Source organism: Canis lupus, chromosome 37, assembly GCF_011100685.1.
Source record: "Canis lupus familiaris isolate Mischka breed German Shepherd chromosome 37, alternate assembly UU_Cfam_GSD_1.0, whole genome shotgun sequence".
Classification (NCBI taxonomy): domain Eukaryota; kingdom Metazoa; phylum Chordata; class Mammalia; order Carnivora; family Canidae; genus Canis; species Canis lupus.
This window is the reverse complement of record NC_049258.1, coordinates 25,575,763-25,591,366: the sequence shown is the minus strand read 5'-3', so window position 1 is coordinate 25,591,366 and position 15,604 is coordinate 25,575,763. Positions and strand designations below refer to the sequence as shown.

The following is a 15,604-nucleotide window of genomic DNA, read 5'->3' as shown; positions in this document are numbered from 1 at the left end:
AAATTAAGGCTTTTCTGCAGATGAAGGAACTGGAGCAAGGCCTGTTGATGCAGCCATGGGCCTGGCTACAACTTGCTGAGAACTCCCTCATGGTCAAGGCTTATATCACCAAGCAGGGGTACGCCTTACTGGTTTCAGATCTTCAACAGGTGTGGCATGAAGAGGTGGATGCTAGTGTGGTCAGCCAGCGAGCCAAGGTAAGTTGAAGAGAAGTACTGCTGTGGGGGCGGTGTGGATATAATTTCTCTTAGTGAGGGTTGGGGTGTATTCACATCAACCAGCTTGTGGGCTTGTAGGTGGCCAAGGGAGGTCAGATCAGGTTGAGACAATTCCAGCGAATGGCCTGCCCTTCCACCTAAAGCCCTGGGATCTTTCCATATTTCTGTCCTTGTTTGTTTTTTGCGCTGCCCACAGTACAAGGTAGGATTGTGAAGTAGGCCAGTTGCTCTCTCTGTGTTCTTCTTTCCTCTTCCTGTTTATTTTTCTTAAAGATTTTATTTATTTATTTATGAGAGGCACAGAGAGAGGCAGAGACATAGGCAGAGGAACAAGCAGGCTCCCCATAGGGAGGGACTCGATCCCAGGACCCCGGGATCACCACCTGAGCTGAAGGCAGATGCTCAACCACTGAGCCACCTGGGTGCCCCCTCTTCCTGCCTTTTTGTCTTCTCTTCATCTCCACTGCGCTGTCTTCATGTTAGCCAGAGTTTTCCTTTACTGTTGAGGGGAGTCTGTTTCCTTGTTACACCCCGACTCCATACAACTCCTGCTGTCTTTTTAGGAGCTGAACAAGCGCCTGACAGCTCCACCTGCGGCTTTTCTCTGTCATTTGGATGATCTGCTTCGCCCACTGTTGAAGGACACTACTTTCCCCAGCGAAGCTATGTTCACCTGTGATCATGTGGCCGAGGCACTGATACTACGGGTGCGGAGTGAACTCTCTGGTCTCCCCTTTTATTGGAATTTCCACTGCATTCCTGCTAGCCCTTCCCTGGTGAGTGTAATTCAAGTGTGGAGTGGGGAAGGGGAATGCCAGCTGCTTCAAGATGAATCTTTAGGTGTTCTTATTTTTGTGTGGATTCCACTTGAAATTCTTCTTCAGTCAGAACACTTTCCTTGATTAGACAGAAGGCAAAACAGATTCTCGACTGGTACATCTTTTCCTTGCAAAGGGAGCAGGGTTTGGGTTTACCTGCTTTATTGAGCGTCTTTAATATTCAACATTTATTAAGCATCACTTTAGGCTGGTTGTTAGGTGTCCAGATCTAAAACAAATAGCCTATTCCTGGAGTTTATAATCTAGTGAGAAGATAGACAGGAAGCAGAATAAAGTATGGTAAATTCTTTGGTTGAAGTAAGCTCAGGATGAGTGAAAGTTTGAAAAACCTTTTTTTGAAGAGAGTTTTTTTTTTCCTTTAGAAAGTGGAGGGGGAGGGGAAGAGGGAGAGAGAGAGAGAGAGAGAGAAAGAGAGAGAGAGAATCCCAAGCAGGCACCATGCCCAACAGGGAGCCCAACATGGGGCTCAATCTTACAACCCTGAGATCATGACCTGGGCCGAAATCAAGAGTTGGGTGTTTCACCGACTGGGCCACTGAGGCACCCCATTGAAGAGATAGTTTCTAAGTTGTGTTTTGGAGATGAGGAGGGGATAACCGGGAGAAGATCAGGTCAGTCTAGGCTGGAGTGCATTTTGAGAGGCAGGGAGATGTATAGGTATGGGGCAAGGGAGGGAATTTCATGACTGCAGGAAGTTGTGGGAAATGAGGTGGGCATTTTGAAGAATTCTAATGAGTTTGGATTTTATCCTTAAGGCAACAGAGATTCATTGAAAAAGTTTATTTTATTATTAGAAAATATTTAATTTATTTATTTGAGAGAGTAAGAGCCAGAGAGATCAGAGGGAGAGGGACAGGGAAAAGCAGGCTTGCTGCTGAACAGAGATCCCAGTGTGGGGCTTGATCTCAGGACCCTGAGTCATGACCTGAGCTGAAGGCAGACGCTTAACCGACTGAGCCACCCAGGTGCCTGCATTGAAAAACTTTAAGCAGGGGTTTAACATGATCCAGTTCAGATCAGTCTGGCAAAGGATAGAGTACGTGCCAGTGTTAGCTACCTTTCTGAACATTTGTCATTGGATCCTCATGACTATCCTGCAAGATAAGTAGTATTTATTCCTTGTTTTCAGAGTAGGAAGCCAAGATTGAAGGCAATGTGTCCAAAGTCATCTAACTTGTAAGTGAATGAGCTGGAATTTTACTCCCAGGGAGGTCTGATTCGAGAGCCTATTTTCAAGGACTAGGATGATAATGTCTTCTGCTTACACAGCTTTCTAGGCTTCCAGAGCTTTTATTTTTTATTTTTTTAAAGATTTATTTATTTAGTTATGATAGACACACACACACACACACACACACACACACACACACACACAGAAGCAGAGACACAGGCAGAGGGAGAAGCAGGCTCCATGCTGAAAGCCCGATGTGGGACTCGATCCCAGGACTCCAGGATCGTGCCCCGGGCCAAAGACAGGCGCCAAACCGCTGAGCCACCCAGGGATCCCTCCCAGAGCTTTTATTAGAAATTAGTTTGACATGGGAGACACCTAACTCTGGGAAAGGGGTAGTGGAAAGGGAGGTGGGTGGGGGGTTGGGGTGACTGGGTGACGGGCACTGAGGAGGGCACTTGGCAGGATGAGCACTGGGTGTTATGCTAAATGTTGACAAGTTGAACTCCAATAAAAAAAATTAAAAAAAATTAGTTTGAGAGAGACGCTGGGGTGACTCAGTGGTTGAGCATCTCCCTTCAGCTCAGGTCATGATCCTGGGGTCCTGGGATCGAGTCCCACATTGGCTTCCCCACAGGGAGCCTGTTTCTCCCTCTGCCTGTGTCTCTGCCTTTCTCTGTGTCTCTCATAAATAAATGAGTAAAATCTTTAAAAAAATAAATTAGTTTGAGAGTAAACAGTAAGAACTTGTTTGCAGGAATTACTGCCACTGGTCCCTTCCACCCTTTTATATAAACAGAGCTGTTTCAGTCAGTAGCATTAGAGGCCAAGGTCTTCTATGGGAGGCCTAAGGGTGTAGGTTTATCAGCAGAAGCACTTGAAGACAAGTGGGCATCATTTCCTATATCCTTTCTTTAGTTTTCCTGAGGTCATGTGATCTTTTGGCACCAACGGAGTGGATGGGACCAAGTATTTTTGAGAAACTGTTCTTTGGTGGATTTCTTTTCTTAAGATTTATTTATTTATTTGAGAGAGAGAGAGTGTGTGTGTGTGTGGTTGGGAGGGACAGGGCGAGGGAGAGAGAGTCTCAAGCGACTCCACGTTGAGCACAGAGCCCAATGCGGGGCTTGATGCCATGACCCTTAACTGAAACCAAGAGTCAGAGGCTCAACTGACTGTACCACCCAGGTGCCCCTCTGGTGGAGTTTTGATTTGGAATCCAGTAAAGGTGGACTTGAGTGCTTGGAGAACTTCTCATTCATCTCTGAATTTCTGAGGTCCATCAACAGTGTTTAGCAGATAATAGTTTTGATCTGTTGATTTTCGTGAAATTTTTTTGTGCAATTTTCCATCCTTTAGATAGTTTACCTCTGGTTCAAATCCCTGTAATTTTTTTCTAAGTAACACCAGGGGGCACTGTTCCCTCAATAATGCTTGTTCTGGAACCAAAAAAAAAAAAAAAAAAAAAAGTGTTCCGGGAGCCCTTGGGAAGTCCTAGCAATAGCTAGTCTCATTGTGCATCACACAGCCCTCGAAATTCAGAATAGTGAGATTGAGAAGGTAGTTCTAGGAGGGTGATGGGCTCTGATAGTTTTTTTCCCCCCAAATTAAAAGGAAACTTGTATAATGATATTATACTAGAAAATAATATGTAAAGGGAAAACGAGCTATTCTAGGCAAATTCCTCTAATTGGGCAGCCCCAATAAGAAAAGAAGCTTCAGTATTGGGGAGACCATTGAACAATTGGTGAACAATTAGGCTTTAAGGTAAAATAAAATATGTATTATTATAAAAAGGAAGACTACCAGCCCAGGGAAACCCCTGAGCCTGAGGAAGCTTTATAGGGAAAAAGTTAGAGCCAGCGGACACTGTCAAGGATGTAGGCGGATACTATTCCAGGCTTGTGTGTGTGTCTGTGAGGTCACACAGTCATAATTTTTGTTTATTACTCATTCTTGTGATAGTTTTTATTTCATTTTTTTTCAATGAGTAATTCATGCAAAAGGCAAACATTTCAAATAGCATTAAGAAAGGGTCTAGAGTGAAAAAATAGGTCCTTCTACTCCACCCTCTAGTCTGTTATTTTCCTTCTTTAAAGCAACTACTGATACCATCTTCTTGTGACTTCTTAAGGAAAGCTATACGTAGGTTTGTGTAGATGTAAGTATGTGTGTACTCACACAATCAAATACTTATCTGGGCGTATGGATGCCTTTTCACAAATGGCAGCATACTATCCACACTATTCAGTAGCTTGCTCTTTTCACTTAATTATAGAACTTAGAAAATATTTGTAACAATCTGCTTGGACAATCTGCTTTAATATTCTTTAATGGTAACATAGAGTTTTATTTGATGGCATATATCAACTTGTATTGAATCGATACACTACTAGTAGATACTTAAGTTGTTTCCATTCTTTTGCTGTTACACATAGTGGCTACTCTTGTATTTACTTTTCCTACGTGTAAATGTAAGAGTAACTTTCTAGCAATGGAATAGTTGAATCAAGGAGTATTTGGGGGCTCCTGGATGGCTCGGTCGGAAGGGCGTGCAACTCTTGATCTCAGGGTCGTGAGTCTGAGCCCCACATCAGGTGTAGAGATTGCTCAAAAAAATAAATAAACAAATGTAAAAAAAAGGAGTATTTGTATCGTTAATATTGCTCACAATAATGCCAGATTGTCTCTCAGAGAGCTTGCACACCTAAACTCCTACTAGCCATGCAGGAGAGTAAGAGAATACAGCGTGTGGTGTGTTCACGCTAAGATCTCAAGGCTGTGCAGGATATCATGAAATATCTCAAGCCTCAGATTTCTGCTTTCTAGCCCATTTCCACTTCCAGCCAGCTTCCTTCATTCCTTCTTCCTCCTCAAAAATGAAGGAGTCCGAGTATGTGCTCGCAATGACTTATCCAAGGTAATAGAAATCGAGTGGTGGAGCTGAGTTACAAAAGCATGTGTGTTCTTCCTGCCACACAAAAAACCCGTTGTATTACCTTGGATAAGTCATTGAATTTTTATGAGACTTGGCTTCATCATTGATAAAGAGGAGGCACCAGTCCCAACCTTACTATGGAATCCTGGGGACTAAATACGAGAACATACATAGTAGTACTTAGCTTCAGCATTACTGTGGACCTTTGAGAACACATACTCGGACTCCCTAATTTTTCCTTGAAGAAAATAAGGACCGTGAGAGTGCTTGGGATTAAGCCATTTTCACATCTAGATGCTCTCAGAGCCAGGGCTAGAATCCAGATGGAATTTCCAGTCTGTTGCTCTTGTCACCATATCCAAACCTGATAGGATTCATTTTGGGATTGATAACTGCCATTCAGCTCTCCTGCCTCTGACTGTCAACATTTCAATGGGAAATCTGCAGATGTCAGGGGTGGGGGGTGGGGGTGGGAGGGTGTTATAAATAGATTTCCTCTGGAAAAGATTGACAACTCCTGCTTCTGTATCTACCACACTTCCTGACCTCCTTAACTCTCCTGAGAAATTTGAGAGCAGAAGCCTCATGGGTTCACAGCATGTACTAGGCACATAGTAGGTGTCTGTTGAATTGGCTTGTGGAATCGCACCTCTTCATATATCATCGTCTGCAAACGAAGGGGTGGGGGTCTTCCTGACCTGAAGTGCTTCAAGATTTTTCCTTGAAAATCCTTGAAGTATCTGTGGATTTGCTTTGAAATCTATTACTTCAGCCACATGACTTGTCCTAATTAATTGATCTAAGCATGCATCTAACTTGGGAATGAGTTATACCCCAATGATTCAGAGTGGTGTAGTCCAATTCTATGAAATTATTTGAAAAGTTGAGATATTTACTGAGAAAAAGCTAAATTATTTTTTCTTTGTTGCTATATAGACATTGGCGTCTGGTACATAGCTTCGGGTGCCTGGCATGGCATTACTTTATTTATTTATTTATTTATTTATTTATTTATTTATTTATTATTATTATTTTTAATGATAGTCATCACAGAGAGAGAGAGAGAGAGAGAGGCAGAGACACAGGCAGAGGGAGAAGCAGGCTCCATGCACCGGGAGCCCGACGTGGGACTCGACCCCGGGTCTCCAGGATCGCGCCCTGGGCCAAAGGCAGGCGTTAAACCTCTGCGCCACCCAGGGATCCCTACCCTATATATTTAGATACAGCATTGATTAAAAGCTGTTTCTCCTTATGTTTCCTGTTTATTTACCACCACTCAAAGAGATCGCTGTTAAGGTGGATTCCCAGAGAGAGGCTGGTTGTCACCTTTAGGAGTTTCTGTTATTTGAGGGCTGCCGCCAGAGGGATGGTGATGCTGCTTGGTTACCAATTGCAATTACTTTCAGTTCAGCCCCTCTAAACACGGACTTGCTTTCATACAAGGATTCACCTATTTTTCCACTATTCACCTCGAACAGGACAAAACCTAACAAAATAGTTCCTAGGAAAGAAGGTTGGGTCTGGAGCAGATGAATTTCCCCAAAGCAGAACTTCTGCTGCATTTTGAACAGTACTTGGAGGCTTCAGTTTATCCTTAGGACCTGAACTGGGAACCAGGACCAGGTTGGGATGTGCTGCATGATGGGAAGAAGTGACTGGTGTTTCCAGCTCCATTTGACTTCTGGCCTTCTGCTCTGCATCAGCCCCCCTGCATTTATTGGGTCCTGGTGGTGGTACAAAAGCTGCTGCCTCTCGCCTGTATCCCCCTCACCCCAATCTCTTCTCTTCTGATCTGTCCTTAGAGAAGCGTAGGGGTGCCTATAATATGGCCAGTTGGCCAACTCTGGCTTGCTGCCTATTTTTCTGAAGTTATGTTGGAAACCCACTACCCTCATTTATTACATGTTGTCTATGGGCATTTTCATGAAGTAACAGCAGAGTTGAGTATTGTGACAGGGACTGTATTGGCTGTAGAGCTGAAAATATTGACTATCTGACCCATGCAGAAAATGTTGCTGACCTCTGATCTCGGGCCTTTCTTTTTAATGTTTCCTTTAGCTCATCTCCTTGGGGAATGTGAAGGAAACCTTGATAGCATCCTTTGGTCACAAAGAAATTATTGATTTTATTTATTTATTTATTTTTAAAAGATTGTATTTATTTATTTATTTATTTATTTATTTATTTATTTATTTATTTGACACAGAGAGAGAGTACATGCACAAGTAGGCAGAGCGGCAAGCAGAGGAGAGAGGGAGAAGCAGGCTCCCTGCTGAGTAGAGAGCCCAGTACGGGATCATGACTCTCTGAGCCAAAGGCAAAGACAGACTCTTAACTGACTGAGCCACACAGGTGCTCCGAGATGATTGATTATAGTTATTTTCTTTGGCTAAGGCTCTTTTCTTTCTAAGACTACTGGATACCTTGTGTAGGTGAATTAGGTAATTATTCTATATAGGTATATGTTGTTATATGAGAACAGCATCCTAGTTGCACAGCAGCATGGCTATGCTTATGTCCTTCTTACCTTGTTAAGAGCAAGGTGTGCTGGGCCAGTTTCATCCTTCCTAGGCTGACCTCTTGGTGACTGGCTGGCTTCTGTTCCGATGACCTTAGACTTTGCTGCATTTGTGGGAGCAGATCGAAACTCTCATTCTGGACTATCATCAGCCCTGAAATGGCTTGTAAGCAGTGGCTGGGTCTAATTTCCAAGGCTTTCTGCTCTCTGTTGACTTTTGTCTTCTGTTATGTGCCAGCTAGCACACTCTTTTAACTACACCTACTTTCCTGAAGCCTACTTGGATTTTCTGCTTTTGTTAGTCTCTGCAGGAGAGTTGGAACAACACCTTTCTCTTATCAACTCTGTTACAACCTTCTCTTTAAATCACCACTCTGGGCTGTCTATCCATGTGTTCTCCTCTCTTCTTCCCACCCTTTTATCTATGCTACAAAGAAAGCCCTCGAACTTCTTTCACATACCTATTTAGTTACTGTATTTTTATAGCCATGTAAATGGATTGCTTGCTTATGAAACTGTAAGTCCCTGTGAAAACATATATTTTTCAGTATTTTTCTAGTTCCTAATATAGTGTTCGGGAGTACTCTGTAACTGTCTGTTGGCTGATTGATATCTCTTCCATGAAAGGTCTCCCAGCATTTGGTTCGTCCTCTCATGGGCATGAGTCTGGCCTTGCAGTGCCAAGTGAGGGAACTAGCAACCTTGCTTCGCATGAAAGATCTAGAGATCCAGGACTACCAGGAGAGTGGGGCTGTGCTGAGTCGAGGTGAGAGGGCATTCTTTGGGGTGTTGGGTGGGGACTGGTACAGGTGGCCAAAGGGCCTCAGAAAATGGGAGAGTCATTTGCATTAGAGGTGTGCTTCCCTGAGGAGGTGCTGGGTACTGACCATAACTGGAGACTTGAGGCTGGGTGATACTTCTCTCTGCCTTGATGACCCAGCTGGCATCCAAGTAGCCAAAAGAAACTGTAGCTGAGTCCAGCCATTGCCCCAGGCAATGGCAAGGAAAGAGTTTGGAAAGGGGCCAACAGTTGTGCAAAACTGTACGAGGGCAGCACAAACATAGGGTGGGACCCTATGAAGCATAGCTCCAGCTTCAGAATAAAAATTCAGTTCGACCTTCGTCTTTGTGGCGGGATGAACTCCTAGAGCACATGCTGCCACTGAACACATCCTGTGTTGCTAATCACCCTCTCCTCCTCCTCTGTTTGCTCACACACTCATCCCTTCTCCCACTGGACTCCGGGTGTTACATGTTTATGCTCCCTACCAAGAAATCTTGGGCTCTGTTTCTTTTCCTTCTCACAGGCAGAAAGCTCATCTTAAGACTAACATTTCTTTTCTGTATTATTACAGATCGGTTGAAGACGGAGCCATTTGAAGAAAATTCCTTCTTGGAACAATTTATGGTAGAGGTAGAGTATACAACAATAAGGATTTTCTTTCTCCTTGTGCACTTTTGCTTTATTTTCTTTCCAGGTGCCCGAGTAGTGACTTGTGTTTTGGGTGCTAGCTGGTTTGCATGGTTGGAGAATCCTTTCTCTGCAAAAGTTGCCTATAGAAAATCTGTTAAAACTTGAGATGCATGTGGGGAAGATGGGGTGAAATAGGGGGCAAGACTATGAAAGGCAAAAGTGGGCTGGTGAACATTTGTAAAAACATCTGTGCTAACGTACCTAGGAGTTTCATTTAGAATTCCCTAACCTTGGAGAGTTTGGTTGCCCAGTCGATCAAATTTTTGCTTGTTGAGATCTGATCACAGGTCTGGATTGTGGAGCAGGGTGGGGGGAGGAGTCATCATGACTTGCCCCTCCAACATCCCACAGCAGAGGAAGGTGAAAAGCACAGGGTTACCATTTGGGAACTGTCTTGTGGGCACAGTAGTCTGTGGAAAATCACAGTGTTTATACAAGGGGACTGGCAAAGGAATGAATGGGGAGTAGATAATTGTGGCCTGTCAGAAGCTCCTGCCTAGGTTTCTCTTCTAAGGATTGAGCTTGGCCAAAAGAAACATCTATTAAACGGCAAACAGGGGAGTATTAATAATAGTGACCTTTGATAATACCAGTCAATATTGATTTTCTCCTCTCACTCTTTTAGGACTTGTTGGTTGTACAGTTAGTACCTTCGTCTTATTGCCCTCTTTTCTAATTATACACATTAACCAAGCTGGTACTTTACTATGTAAGCAAATAATGCTATTATAATATTGTGTTCTGTATAGATTACTCGTGTTTCTGTCTTGTCATCTAGGCTACTTTGTAAACTCCTGGTGGACAGGGACTGTGACTCATATTTCTTTTGAACATGAAGTTAGTATTTTTCGCAGGGCTAGGCAGAAAGCAGGTGTTTTTGACTTGGAACCTTCTGTTCTGCCTCTGTGCAGTGGCTGAGCAAAGACGCCATCGTGCTCGGGGTCTTAACAGTGAGAACCAAAAATGCAAGTTGAGTGCTCAAGCCTATCTCCTGAAGCAATCTAACTCTGGAGAAGAAGGAAAGCATGCACTGTGAAGTCCTGAGGCAGAGTAGATTTCAAGTCTTTATGGGGAAAGAGAGCCCCTTACACCTGGACTTGCACAGAGATTTCCTAGGCCATTTTTCTGTCGGAGAGCTTCCTCCGTCTCTAAGTGTAGGTTTTAAGGAGGTTAATGCAGGCTGAGGATGATATGCTGATTCCCTGTCTCTGCCCCTTAGTTAAATAATACAAGACTTATTCTCAGCCCAGCAGAGAGGTCCCTTCCTGATCTGGTGCCTGCGTACCTATCCAGCTGGGTTTCTTGAGATTTTTCTTTATAAACCTTAGGCTTCAGTCAGAGAATGGCTTTGAATTGCCAAAATGCCTTCCTCTCGCCTTTATGTCTTGGCACACATTGTTTCCTTTATCTATAATGCCCAATGCCCTGGCCTTATCTACCTTGTAAACTTCTATTAATCTTTTAAGTGTCAGCTTTGGCTTCTTTGAGAGACCTTTCCAGACTCTCCTTGTAAAGATAATCCTTCTTCCCTGCTGCTATAGTACCTTGGTTCCTACCTCCGTTTTATCACATAGAACTTTGTGATATTACTGTCTATAGGTCTTCAAGACAATGCCTTTCTCCTCTGTTGATCTCTGAAAACCATCTGAGGGCAAGGACTGCGTTGCATGCATTTCTATATCCCCGGGGCCTGAACATAGTGCCTGGGAGTAGTAGATTCTCTGTAAGTTTGTGGGTGAAGATGTTACTAATTTTGTGCTAGGGGGAGTCTCATGAAAATTGGGGCAGTGTGGCCTGTGGATATGGTGCTGCTGTGAGATCTAAGTTTGGGGTCTTCAGTTATTCTCCTGCTTTATTTTGCAGCTTTGGATAAATTAGTACTTCCAGAGACTCTGTTTTCTTATTTGCAAAATTGGAGGCTCACCTCTTCCATGCTTTTGGGGTAGGGGCAACCCTGCAGAGTCGAATGAGAAAGCATAGAATCCTGGTGCCAGCCCGGGGAAGAGTATTACTGCATTGGAACCAATTACCAATTACTTCAGAAATACTGGTCTCTTAAGTCCTGGGTGGATCACACCCAAACCACATAGACGTACAGAATTTTACATATCTGCAGAGGATCTGAGAGACAAGTAGCTATAGCTTTCCATTTCACAGACTAAGAAATTGGGCCTCAGAGAGGTTAAGTGACTTACCTAAGGTCATGTCGCTGTAGCTGTATGTTTAGAGCCTTCCTACATTTCTTGTCTGGGATCATCTCTATTTTGTTTTGCCACTCTAACTGGTTGTACACACCAATTAAAGGATGGTTAAGGGCTAGGATCATGGGGAATTATTGTGACCTCTGGGATCACTGCATCGTCCTCTGGGATCACCAAATGTTCTGCATAGCTGCTAGAACCCATTTTCTAATGGGACTGCAGAATTTCTTATGGCCATTGCATCTTTTCAGTTACTCTGCTTGTCTGGGGTCCTACAAACAGGACACAGAAGGGTCATGGGGTCACCTAAAACAGCTGAAAGGATGTGCCATCAAAATAAGCAACATAGGAAGATAAACAAACCAGGGACAGAGAGCTCGGGGTGAAGGTGCAGGGGGGCCAGGGCTGATGTCAGAGGGCCACGCGGTCAGTGCCTGGGGTCTGTTTTTCCTGGTTCTAGGCGAGAGGCTGGAGAGATAGGGCACAGAGGGCAGTAGGACAGGGAGGTTTCTAGGATACTAAGGCCAGGAAAAATATTTAAGGGTTGAACAGAGGTTACATCTTCATATTTAGTTCTTTTGTTTTTCCTCCCCTACCCCCCGCTTTGAGCCTTGGATTTCTCATTTCCAGGGAGCCCAAGGGGGCCAGTTGATGGTGGCCCGACTGGAGGGGGAGTGCTGGCAGTGTTCTTCAAGTTGACTGGACGGGGTGGCTTCAGGCATGATTTTCATAGAGGGAAGATCCTCGTAGAGAGCATCTCCTAGGACTGGGAGCTGGGAGGCACCGTTAGGAGTAGGAGATGAGTCAACGAATCAGGGACCATTACTGCAAGGCAGTAGGAACCGTGTGAAAGAAGTTTAGGAGGATCAGGCTGGCATGGCCTTCTCTCACTCTGGTCCACTGGAGGGAGTTCCTTCTCCCGGCCCCATCCATGCCTCCTCCTCTCCATCTGGTTGCCATCAGGCTGTGTGGCTGCTGGCGGGCTCTTTATTTATTTATCCCAGTGTAATGGGGTGAGGAGGGAGCTGGCCTGAGGCTGGCATTCCGAGGCCATGCCACTGAGCCACAGGCGGTTTGCATGGGTGTGTGAGTCACTGGGGCTGCATGCTGCTCAAACCAGACGCGGCCAGGCTCAGGGACAGCAGGCAGCCCAAAATAGAGCCCCGCCCTCTGCAGCTGGCAACCCCTGGCCAGGAATCAGCCCTTGACACCAAAACCTGAGCAATTGCATGAAGTTGGCTTCTTTCAGTGAGGGTGGGGGTGGGGGGGGGCACTTGACAGAGAGATCCTCTCCTTCCCTGTCTTCAGAGGAGTGTATTCAGCACAATAGTCCTTCCCACTGATGCATGCCTTATACGATTTAAATTAATCTGTTCAATCCAATACCTTCAGCAGTTTCTATCATATACTTATATGACTATAGTGACATTGATTTGACTCAGCATCCTAAATGTAGCCACAGCCTTTGTGTCCTGTCTAGTTTTAGTACTGTCTTCATTCCCTGTCTGGTTGCAGCCTGTTGCTAGAGCAGATGCTTCAAGTTGTGACGATATTCATTGCTGCTCTTAGAAAGCTGGAAGTTATATCAAAGCCGCCCTGGGAAGAGGAGGAGGAGTCCTTGAACCTGGAAATTGCTTGCTGTCCAGTTGAGTTCATTCACGGACAGCTTCTGCTTGGTTTCCTTGGCTGGCGTTCCATTCTTTACCTGCTCCTTAAATGTTAGTGTTAATTCAAAATTGTGTCCTCATCCACTTGTCCTTCTCTCTCTGGGTCATCTCATCCAGACCCCAATTTGAACTGTCACTATTATACCACCAAGTGCCAATTTTATATCTCCCATCATGCAGCCCATATTTCTTTCTGCACATTTGATGTTTCTACCTGGATGCGTCCCACATTGTACTACCCTAAACATGTCCAAAATAAGCCACCCACTCCCCCTCTTTCTCTTCTGATATTCCTAATCTTGGAGAATCCTACCCGTATCCATTCAGCTTTCTAAGCCAGAAACTTGGGAGTTACTCACTTTTCTCTTTGTCCTTACTTTCAAATCCTACTTGTCAACTATCTTTTGAATCTGCTCCTCTCTAATCTGGTGTCTGTTGCCTTAGAATAGCAGCACCCACCCGACTCACCCCACAATTGAATTTGTATTATGTCAGAGTGATCTCTTTGAGACAGAAACAGAAATCCAGTTGCTTAAAGCCATTTAGTGGTTCAAACTCCTTGCATGGCACACAGGGTCGTTCATGATTTGGTCCTCTTGACCTCTACAGCTTGATCCTCTGCCACTTTCCCAAATTGAAGTCCTGATGCTTATTTATTCCTTGACCAGTGTGCCTGGGATTCTCTTCTTTCTTGTCCTCACGGCAGACTCCTGTTCAGCTTTCCTGACTGCACAGACATCATCCCTTTTGTGAGCTTTCCATGACCATTTCTCCTTTCCTTGGTCTGTTTTCCTTGCCGGCACAGGTACACTCTCCTGCTGTTCCCGCCGCCTCCTGTACTGACTGACCTCTCCCATAGCATTTGGAGGACATGGAACGAACAGGATATGGGAATGAAAAGGAAGGATGGGGAGGCAAGGAAAATTGAGTTGGCTGATCTTTTCTCATTTAGATTTTTCCTTTAGAAGACTTGTTAATTCCTTCTCCTCAATGTTTTCTTGATATGGCTTCCATACTGCAACACTCTCCTGTTTTTCTTCCTACTTCATCGGTTGCTCCTTTTCAGAATCTCCTGCTGGTTCTTTCTCTCCCTTACCTCTTTTTTTTTTTTTTTTAAGATTTTATTTATTTATTCATGAGAGACACAGAGAGAGGCAGCGACACAGGCAGAGGGGGAAGCATCTCCATGCAGGGAGCCCGATGTGGGACCCGATCCCAGTCTCCAGGATCACACCCTGAGCCAAAGGCAGGCACTCAACCATTGAGCCACCCAGGTGTCCCCCTACTTTTTTTTAAAGTAATCTGTACACCTAACGCAGGGCTGAACTCACAACGCTAACACCCCAAGATCAAGAATCGCATACTCCTCTGACTGAGCCAGCCAGGTGTCTGTCCCTTACCTCTTAATGTTGGGGTGCCTCAGGATTCAATCATTGGTGCTCTTTTTTAACTTTAGTGATCTCATATAGTCCCATGGCTTTAACTACCACTTTATTGACAAATCCCAAATTTAATCTCTACCCTTAGACCTTACCTCCAAACTCTAGACTGTCTGCTTGATATTCCCATGTGGAAGTCCAACAGAATCTGAAACTCTACATGTCCAAAACTGAACTTCTAACCTTACCCCCAGATTTGTTTTTCTAACAACCTCCTTCCATCTTAGCTGATGGAAATGTCACCTTTTCATTTGCTAGGGCCACAAACCTTAGAGTCATCCTTGACTTCTGTCTTTTTCTCATATCCCACATCTAGTCCATCAGGAAGTCCTGTTGGCCTTCAAAACACACCCATAATTTCACCTTTGCTGCTGCCACTCTGGTCTGAGCCACAATTGTCTCTTTCTTGCATCATTGCAATAACCTCTTTATTGGTGTCTCTGCTGCTACCTATGCCCCCTTCTGGCCCATTACCAGCAAAGTGATCTTATTAAAATACAGATCACATCATGATACTCCCCTGCTCAAAGTCCTTCATTAGTTTACATTACACTTCTAGAGTAAAACCTAAAGGCCTTTACAGTGGCCTACAAAGCCCTACGTGATCTGGACCTCATTACCTTTCTGATTTCATCTACCACTTTCTCCTTCCTTTACTCCATTGCACCCACACTGGCCGCTTGCTGTTTTTCTAGCACTTTCTAGCACCACTTGCCTTTAGTCCTTTATGCTGCCCATTTCCTCTGCTTGGAATGCTCTTTCTTCAGATATTTGTGTGGCCAAGTCCTTCACTTCCTTTATGTCTGGATTAGTTATCTATCGCTTTATAACACATCATTCCAAAATGTCATGGTTTAAAACAACAAACAGTTGTGGAAGGTCAGGAATTTGGAAGCAGCTTAGCTGGGTGATTCTGATTCAGGGTCTCTCATGAAGTCACAGTCAAGATGTTGGCTGGGAATGTGATTATTCTGAGGCACTGGAGAATTCACTTCCAAGTTCTCTCATGTGGCTGTTGGCAGGAGATGCTGTTGCCCTGTAACATGACCTCTCCATGGGGTTTCTTACATGACATGGCCCTGCCTTCCTCCAGAGCAAGTGATCCAAAAGACAGGCGAAGACTGAAATGGAAGCTGCAG

General features: G+C 44.5%; 1 protein-coding gene across 3 annotated transcripts in view; it reads left to right on the top strand.

The window, feature by feature from the left end:
• NHEJ1 (non-homologous end joining factor 1) overlaps positions 1 to 15,604 on the top strand; it is an 82,460-nt gene that overhangs the window by 4,250 nt on the left and 62,606 nt on the right. For all 3 annotated transcript variants that reach the window (XM_038585774.1, XM_038585777.1, XM_038585776.1), the window contains exons 2-5: positions 21 to 197; positions 782 to 994; positions 8,312 to 8,450; positions 9,040 to 9,098. In XM_038585774.1, coding sequence (XP_038441702.1) covers positions 21 to 197; positions 782 to 994; positions 8,312 to 8,450; positions 9,040 to 9,098 — 588 coding nt within the window. The remainder of the gene's footprint in view (positions 1 to 20; positions 198 to 781; positions 995 to 8,311; positions 8,451 to 9,039; positions 9,099 to 15,604) is intronic.